Source organism: Brassica rapa, chromosome A09, assembly GCF_000309985.2.
Source record: "Brassica rapa cultivar Chiifu-401-42 chromosome A09, CAAS_Brap_v3.01, whole genome shotgun sequence".
Taxonomy (NCBI): Eukaryota; Viridiplantae; Streptophyta; class Magnoliopsida; order Brassicales; family Brassicaceae; genus Brassica; species Brassica rapa.
Genome location: NC_024803.2, coordinates 16,585,461 through 16,595,379, shown reverse-complemented (window position 1 = coordinate 16,595,379; position 9,919 = coordinate 16,585,461). Strand labels below are relative to the sequence as shown.

The 9,919-nt window shown below is 34.9% G+C and overlaps 1 protein-coding gene across 1 annotated transcript; it reads right to left on the bottom strand.

Annotated features, from left to right (window-relative positions):
- Positions 1–2,203: 2,203 nt before the first annotated feature.
- LOC103839343 (cytochrome P450 86B1) lies at positions 2,204–4,549 on the bottom strand. The gene has a single exon (XM_009115847.3). The coding sequence runs from the start codon at positions 4,059–4,061 to the stop codon at positions 2,451–2,453; it is 1,611 nt and encodes a 536-aa protein (XP_009114095.1). The 5' UTR covers positions 4,062–4,549; the 3' UTR covers positions 2,204–2,450.
- Between the last annotated feature and the right edge of the window lie 5,370 nt (positions 4,550–9,919).

The window sequence follows — 9,919 nt, the reverse complement described above, 5'->3', positions numbered from 1 at the left end:
CATGTAATATTATTAAAATAAAATGCGTGTTTTATTATATATAAAATTCATTACGGGTTTGTGAAAATTAATAAATCAATACTATTAAAGCAGGAACATGCCCAATTGATATTAGTTGAGTCCAATTTAAAATTTTAATGATACATGCTTTTTAATGTAACTGCATATATATTGTGGATGTAACCACCACTTATCTTCCCTAATTATCGGCTGCTACTTTTTTATAACTGCACCCATATATTTTATTTAATCAAACAAAAACAGAAATTTGGTAAAGATGCGGGATAACTAATAACGTATCCATAACTATATTTTTATCACGGTTAATACCCCCATAACACACATTGATAACTATAAAGCTACCCGCATTTTTTAAATGTGTTAAACCCAATATGACATTGATAACTATGCGTTTACGTGCTCAATAGTAACATCAACCATAATATAACATTATAACTGGTTCTTTTTGTAACAATAGGTCAACATGGACATGTTCATATTTGATTACAAATTGAATATGAAATCATACTCACTCACGTGAAAGTTAATATTACGGCGTCTTCAACCATAATATTATTGGGTTTTTTTATGACTACGAAACATCAATATACGTAGTTTAGCTTACAAAAAAATATATATATACGTAGTCCATATTTTATAACTACGTATCACTACGAAACATCATTCTTTCTTTTGCTAATAAATATAAATACTACATTTTATGAGTTACAATTGTTAAAAACAATCTCGAGGCCCCAATAAAAATATAATAATAATGTACTATTTATATTTGATTTACTAAAGACTTACATACGTATACAAAAAAATGATGGGGACATAGAGCTAAACCACAAATATGTTTATAAAACAAAACAAAGATCAGAATTATAAATGGATACAGTTAAATGAGAAAATATATATAATAATTTTTCCAAGAAAAAAACAATATATAATTTTTAGTTTTGATCACCATTTTCTTCATTAAAATTAAACGATATAGTAAAAGCATTATCAAAATTAAAAAAATTACAAATCATATATTTTATTTAAATTATGTACCATTAAAAATATATCAAAAGTTGAATCATTTTAAAACAAATATAATCAGATTTATATGGATTTTTATCTGGTCAACCAGTGTCGATTGCGAGTTAGTAACAGACTTTATGATTTTTACGGATTTATCTGGTTTTTAAATATTGAATTTTAACTAAATCTGAACCATAATATATATGGGTCACCGAATTTACCGGTTCGACCGCGGATCTAGATCAAATACAAAAACATTGGTAAAAACTATGAAAACCCCTCCAAATATATATTATTGATTTAGTCTAAAATATACCGAGTAAATCTTATATCTCATCAATTGAACAAATTTAATTCTTATAAAATGAATAAGAAATATAAAATGATATTGTGAAATAAGAATATACGTACAAAATCTCAAATAATAAATTGATAAATTATGTAATTTTAAATAAAAAATATACACGCCCTTTTAAAGGGCGGGTCAGAATCTAGTACTCAGTTAAAACTAATAATAAATCAATGACCTATTTAAAAGCTTAAAACCTAATAAAATATGACAAATAAGAAAATAAGAATTTTAGTATAACATATAGATTTTAATATTATTAAATAAAAATTCGTTTTTAATTATATATAAAATTTATTACGATATTTTTTAATTAATAAATTAGAGATTCAGCTAAAAAATTATTAATAAATCAATGACTAAGCTAAAACCTAATAAAACATGACAAATAAGCAAAATTACCTAAAATCGTGGAGAACATGACAAATAAGCAGAATCACTTCATAAATAATAGTATAGATTACATATTTTATAGTTATATTATTTAGATTAATAAATTATGGACTCAAATAAAAACTATTAATAAATTAATGATTCAACTTAAACCTAATTAAAATATGACAAATAAGCAAAATTGCCTAAAATCATGGAGAACATGACAAATAAGCTAAATCACTTGATAAATAATAGTATAGATAAAAAACATTTAGAAGGGAAAATGACGTTTTAATCGGTTTACTTTTGTTTGGTATGATTACAGTTGGGTTAGATACAAACAAGATATGAAACCGACTCGATTTATATCCTTGTCGGTTTAGTTTATAAATCAGTTAAACCGGACTGCAGACAACTAGATCTGAAATGTGTGCACGAGGTCATACTTACGGTATGTTAGTTTGTACCTTTTAATTGCATTGTTTGCTTTGTATAACATTTTAATCTGCCTTACGCGGAATATAATACACACAATGTACATTTTACTAAGAAAGATTATATAAGTGTCTAAATCTACTTTGAGATAGAACAAAGGGTGATGATCTTACATTAGCCCATATATAATATAAACAAATATTTTAGTAACAAGCTCCAATTCATGGCCCCGTTTATAGCTTGTTTCGATCTTCTTATTTACTTATGAGTCTTGCTTCTTCTCCTCTAAAGACCTCTTCATGATCCTAACATTAAGACCATGTTTCATATACAAAGTGGTTGTAACTCGAGGCTCAACAAGATGACCTTGATCAACCTTGATCGAGTAATTCAACAAGATGGAAGCAGCCACCATTTTCATCTGCAAGTACGCAAATGTTTTCCCTAAACAAAGCCTTGGACCGCCATTGAACACAACATACTTAAACTGATCATCACTCACGTATTGTCCTCCTTGTATCCATCTCTCCGGTTTGTACATTTCACAGTCTTCACCCCAAATTGATTTCATCCTTCCCATAGCATAGATGGAGAAGTAAACCCTTGAACCCTTCTCCAAGAAAGTCCCATCTGGAAACACATCTTCTTCTGTTGCTTGTTTCATTTCCATTGGTATCGGTGGATAGAGTCTGAGAGATTCAGACAGTGCCGCTTGTAGATAAACCATGTCGTTTAGCTCTTTGACTGTGAAGTGACGACAACAACTCTCATCAACTGATCTCATCTTGTCTCTTTGGCTCAAAATTTCTGTTATTTCTTGGAGGATCTTGTTTTCGACTTCTGGATGTTTTGTTATCAACCAGAAGAACCAGCTAAGCCCGACGGAACTCGTGTCACGTCCCGCTAAGATGAAACTTGTGCAGAACTGTCTGAAAAACTTGACGGTGAACCGATCATTGTCATTGCCTCTTTTGTGACTTTCGATAAGGATTAGCCTCGAGAGGACATCTGATTTGTTTCTCTCTAACGTTCCTTCATCTTTAAGCATCTTGATTCTGTCCACGACCATCTTGTCTATAAACCCATGAACCGTCTCAACAGCTTTCCTCAGCCCTTTCTCATACCCTAAGTCAAAAAACTTCATAGGCTTCCACAAAAACGGTGGAATCATGAACCTAAACATAGTACTCTCCGTTGCTTCTTCAAAGGCCTTAGCGAATGGAACTTGAGGAAGATCAACGTCCAGAGTACCAGGATCATTGCCGAGACCCGCGATACAGATATTATCAAACGTCAACCTCAAAAGAATCTCTTGAAGATCAAATGCTTTTTGAGACTTTGAGAAGCTCTCCATCACTTTGAAGAGCTTCATCTCTATCAACTCCCTCGTTGTGTGGAACGAATGGTCTACGAATCGTGTTGAATGCATCTCGGTAATGATGATACGTCTCTGCTCTTTCCAAGACTCATCATCCGCGTTGAAGATACCTTCTTCAAGCAAATCTCGGAACCTCTCTTTGTAAAACTCTCCTTTAGGATAGTTCTTGAAGTTGGTTTTGAGCATGTACTCGATGTTTGCCGGGACGCTTGTCATGGCTCCGTAAGATCCACTGAACCAGATTCCTTGGTAAGGAAACGTTCCTTGGCTGTTGGTTAAACACCTTGTGACCCATCCGTATACGTCGTGAGCTTGGAGGAAGAACTCGGGGGTGATTCCAAAGACTGGCCATTGTATCGGACCGCCTTTGTTAGTTAGCTTGGCTCGCAGGCAACTGAAAAGAAATAGACCTAATAATGCAATTGATACGTCTTGAAGACAGAGGTGAGCGGAGATACGATCTAGCAATGACATTACGGAGTTTTCATTAGACATTTTTCGTGTAGTTGTTTCTTCTCTTTTGTTGTAACCAGAAACAAGAAAATTTGGGTTTTCAAGGTTTATAGTTTATGTTCCGTAAAGATAAGCAAAACTTGATTCTTCATGCGTTTGGTGCATTTTGCTTAAGGGTTCGGACACTTCGTATCTGAGATTGGTCTATATCAAGAACACGACGTTTTCTTGTTTTAGACGTAAGTGTTGCTAACGCAAAACGTGTGTGTTTGTTAGGCCGTGGTGACGTATGAAACTCGAAGAATGAAGGCTACGAACGCAAATTAGCATTCCATCTCCCATCTCTCTTTTCTAGTGACAAACTTGTATTTATATAAGGTTTTATTTTTTGGTTCTGGTTTACCGAATTTTGATTAGGTTTTTCATTTTTTTTCACTTAGGTTACATTATTTTATTTTTGGATAATTTATCAATATACATATAACAATAGAAAGCTAAAGTCTACCCAATTAAAGAAGGGTCCAATTAGGCCTGGGCCATCTGGGTTCTCGAGTCAGGTTTGGGTTGGATCTTTTTGGTTTCGGGTCCTACCACTACAAGAAAGCAGCGGTATTCTGACGGACGTTCCGACGGAAAATGAATTCTTCGGAATATACCGAGGAATTTCCTCGGAATATACCGACGGAATTCCGAGGAAATTTCATTCCGTCGGAATATTCTTATGGAATACCGAGGAAAATTGTATTCCTCGGAAAAAACCGATGAATTTCGAGGAAATATTATAGACGTTAAAGAGCCGTTGGAGAGCCGTTGGGGGATTTTAAAAAATTCCGAGGAAATTCCGACGAACTAGCCGTTGGCATCGGAATTCCGTCGGAATTTCCTCGGTCTGTCGGCAGGATTTCAACTATAAATACAAGCACTCCATATCTTCATCCTCCCTCTCACTCTCTTTACACACGAATTTGATTCATCAAAAACATGTCTTCTTCAAATTATTTTCGTTCTTGGATCGATCGACCTCATTTGGATCCGAACACGAGATTGCTTACGGAAGAATACCAACAAGGTATAACCGAATTCATGGGATTAGTTCACCGACAACCGGAAGCAAAAACAGATATGTTAAGATGTCCTTGCTCTAATTGTAAAAATAAAAAAGTTATTAAACAGTGGGATGTTTGGACTCATCTATATTTGAGTGGGTTTACACGAAGTTACAAAATTTGGTATCATCATGGGGAAACTGATTATGAACATGGTAGTACTAGCGAACCTCAGCCAGCGGTTAGATTAGAAGATCCAATTAGAACGGATGTAGATTACGGTGTAGGTACTGAGCAGATGGTAATGATCATTTTAGAGGGGAAGATTTACCCAATGCCGAAGCTAGGAGATTTTATGATATGTTGGATGCTGGAAAGCAACCATTGTACGAAGGTTGCAGAGATGGTCATTCAGCTTTATCATCTGCTACAAGATTGATGAGCATTAAGACGGATTATAATTTGGCTGAAGACTGTGTGGATGCGATTGCTGATTATGTAAAAGGTATTCTACCCGAAGATAATGTAGCTCCTGGCTCATACTACGAGGTTCAGAAACTCGTAGCTGGTCTTGGTTTATCGTATCAGGTAATAGATGTATGCAGAGACAACTTCATGATTTATTGGAGGGCGGATGAACAGCGGGTTTCATGCAAATTTTGAGGGAAGCCTCGTTATAAAGATACGAGTGGAAGAGTTCCAGTGCCATATAAAAGGATGTGGTATTTGCCTTTGACGGAAAGGTTGCAGAGGTTGTATCTGTCTGAACGCACAGCGCAACCAATGAGATGGCATGCGGAGCACTCAACAGATGGTGAGATCAGACATCCTTCAGATGCAAAAGCGTGGAAGCATTTCCAATCAAAGTATCCCGACTTTGCGTATGAGAGAAGAAATGTCTACCTTGGATTATGTACTGATGGTTTCAGCCCGTTTGGCAATAGTGGAAGACAGTATTCTCTATGGCCAGTCATTCTTACACCATACAACCTACCCCCAAACTTGTGCTTGCGACGAGAGTTTTTGTTTCTCTCGATTCTCGTTCCCGGACCAGAGCATCCTAAGAGATCACTTGATGTGTTTCTTCAGCCACTAATATATGAGTTGCAACAACTATGGGCTCAAGGTGCTGAAACATACGATGTTTCGTATAAGGAAAACTTTCAAATGCGGGCAGTACTAATGTGGACAATAAGTGATTTTCCAGCATATGGTATGTTATTTGGATGGACAACGCATGGAATGCTATCATGTCCATATTGTCAAGATAACACTGATGCTTTCCAACTAAAACACGGAAGGAAAACGTGTTGGTTTGACTGTCACAGGAGATTTCTACCACCAGATCATCCATATCGTAGAAGTAGGAATTTGTTTACGAAGAACAAGAGGGTGTTTGACAGTCCACCTCCGGAAATTCGTGGGAAAAAATGAAGACACAACTTAGAGATTTTGGTGCAGAAAGGACGCCAGACGTCGGTGGACATGAGCGTTTTCCGGTAGATGGTGTTGGAGACCTACATAACTGGCACAAAAAAAAAGTATTTTTTGGGATCTGCCATACTGGGAGGATCATCTACTAAGGCATAATTTAGATGTCATGCATATTGAGAAGAACTTTTTTGACAATCTCATGAACACGATCCTTAATGTTCAAGGTAAAACAAAGGATAATTTGAAGTCAAGACTGGATTTAGTCGATATATGTGCTCGTTCAGAACTTCATGTTGATGAGAATGGTAGGGCTCTTTTTCCCATATACCGACTTGATACAGCGGGAAAGGATGCGTTCTTTCATTCTTGCTTCTCAGGCCGATCAGGTTTGTTATATCAAGTACCCCCGGGTAAGGAACAGAGATGATCCATGGGTTACTGTTACAAGACTCAACCCGAGAGGCCGAGTTCAGGGAAGTTCTGAGCTGGAAGACCCACTACAACCAAGCACATCCGGCAACTTAAGTGCAGCAGAAGATTTAGGTGGAGTTGGCCTTGTAGTCGATTTAACCGACTTCGGAGAGGAAGCCGCCGTTCACGTAGAGGATGAACCAGTGATTGGAGAGTTTCACCAAGATCCAGATTCAGATTCATCTGGTGATGACGACTCGGAAACAGACTAGCGTCGACCTTTTTTTTTTTTAAATATAAATACCGAGGAAATTTCGAGGGCAGATAGGTTTTCCTTGGAATAGATCTTGTCGATTTAGGGATTTGATTATAAATTCCATTTCCTCGGAATTTTCCGAGGAAATTCCGCCGAAGATATGGTATTCCTCGGAATTCCCTCGGAAAATTCTGAGGAAATTCCGAGGAACTAGGGGTTTTAAACCGAAAACAACGTTTTGCGGATTGAATAACACGTATATAACCTTCATTAAGTGTCTTAACCAGATTATGAAGTCAAACTTTGGTGTTTTACCCAATAACAAACACTTTTACGATTGCATGAACGAAAACCACACAACATAAGAGAAACACTTATACACTTTAGCAAACGGTAAAGGGAATACTTACAATTATTTTTGAAATTTTGTTATTTCATGGTTTATGATCATCTATACAAAGAATCCTCAATGGTATGCATTATAATTGTATAAGAAATGAAATACGGCGAAAATAATCGATGTTTTGAAACCCCAAACCCTGGTTCCTCAGAATTTCCTCGGTAATTACCGAGGGTATTCCGAGGAAACCTGGTTCCTCGGAATATTTTCATTTAACCGGGTAAACCAAGCCGCCAAATATTTCGCAAAAATTGAATTAATGATTTCCGAGGAAATTCCGACGGATATAGTAAATATTTCCGAGAAAATTCCGACGGATAATTTCCGTCGGACCCTTCATTTTATTAGGTCGAGTCCGACCTTCTTCCCCATTTCTCTCCGCCGCACTCTCTCTTTCCCCTGCGATTTCGTCGACTCCTCTCTTCTCCCTTGCGATTTCCGGCGCTTTCTCTCTTCTCCCTCGCGATTTCCACCCTAATCCTCATGTATGAACCCTATCCCACTCTCTTAGGTTAGATTTGTATGGTTTTTAAGTAGATTTGATGATTTTGGAATGAGATTTATAGATTTTGTTAGGGTGAATGGTAGAATTGTGTAAAATCGAGTTTGATTATGTATTTCACTTGATTTGAATTTTTTTTTTTAGTTTTTATTAATTTTGTGGTTATAAAAATCGAATTTGTAATTATATATATATATTGAAAACGTTTTTTGTATATAAAATCTATTTTTTGCATTTTAAAATCATTTATATATTTATTAAACATTTTTAAAATCTATAAAACTTTTTTTAAGATTAAAAATCATATATATAATATTTAAAATCCTTTTTGTGGTTATAAAACGTTTTATGTATTTTATATATAAAATATAAATTTCTATATTTATTAAACATTTTTAATATTATGAAAACTATTTTGTAATTATTAAACATTTTAAATATTTTTAAAACTATTTATTGTAATTATTAAACTGTTTTTGGGATTTATTAAAACTATTTTTTTAATTTTTAAACTATTTTTTATTTATTAAAACTTTTTTTGTTAATTATTAAACTATTTATATTTTTGTGATTAAAAACTATTTTTTTAACTATTTTTTATTTAAACTGTTTTTTTTTAATTAAAATTATTAGAACTAATTTTTAAATATGTTTTTTTTTTATTTACAGGTCTAATGATTATCAGACCCGGCCTCGCCAGCGTCGTAGCCGGGGTGGTATGGGGAGCCAGTCTCGGGGTTCGTCCAGCCATGTTCAGGATTCCGTTTCGCCCCACAGCTCCTACCATACATCTCCCTCTCCATTACCCGCTCCTGCTGCTCCCGCTCCCGCTGCTGCACCCGCTCCTGCTCCTCCGGGTCCTCCGGGAGTGATGAGTGTTGCGCAGTTGGTTCGACAGTCCGGTCATCTTCCCTATCTCACTGAGTATCCACATGGACATGGTCAAACATGATAATTAAACTTTTATTTTTTTCCTTAAAATTTTATTGATTATTAATAATTTGTTCTTTTTATTAGGTTCAACCGATCCGGGAACGTGATCAGCGCATGGATCAACCGTATGATGTACTCGGCCCTCGACAAGGGACATCCGACTTTCACTGACTTCCCTCCCGAGAAGCAGCATCTGTGGTTTCGTCAGTTTGCGGTAAGTATTCAAATTTTTTACTTATATTTTTTATTTATTAAAACTATTTTTTGTGATTATTAAACTATTTTCTATATTTATTAAACATTTTAAATATTATTAAAACTATTTTTTTAATTATTAAACTATTTTTTATTTATTAAACTTTTTTGTAATTATTAAACTATTTTCTATATTTATTAAACTATTTTTTATTTATTAAAACTTTTTTTGTAATTATTAAACTATTTATATTTTTGTGCTTAAAAACTATTTTTAAACTATTTCAGCAAGAATTCAACTGGAATTCCGATGATACGCTCTCTATATATCACCATTTTGTTCATAAAGTTATGGACAACTATGGGAAGCAGATGTACGAGTGGAAGAAGAAGTGGGAAGTAAACAAGGTAGTTTTTAATTTATCAACAATTTTTAATTTATTAAACTACTTTTTAAATTATTAAACTTTTGTTTTTTTTAAATTAAAAGGTCCCAAAGTCGATGAACGACACGGTCTGGAAGGAGTTGTGTGAGCATTGGGATAAGGAAGAGATGAAAGAAACTTCTTCCATCAACTCCAACAACCGTAGGAGCGACCGTAAAGGGAAGGGCATCTACAAGCATAACTTGGGTGCTCAATCTATTGCCACTCTCGCGGATCGCATGGTAAGTTCAACCGCTTTTTCTTCAATTATTTAAGTTTCGGAATTTTATTTTTTGTG

What these genes read in the sequence shown, in the direction of transcription:
- LOC103839343 (XM_009115847.3), bottom strand. Translation starts at nt 4,061, where the DNA reads ATGTCTAATGAAAACTCCGTAATGTCATTGCTAGATCGTATCTCCGCT.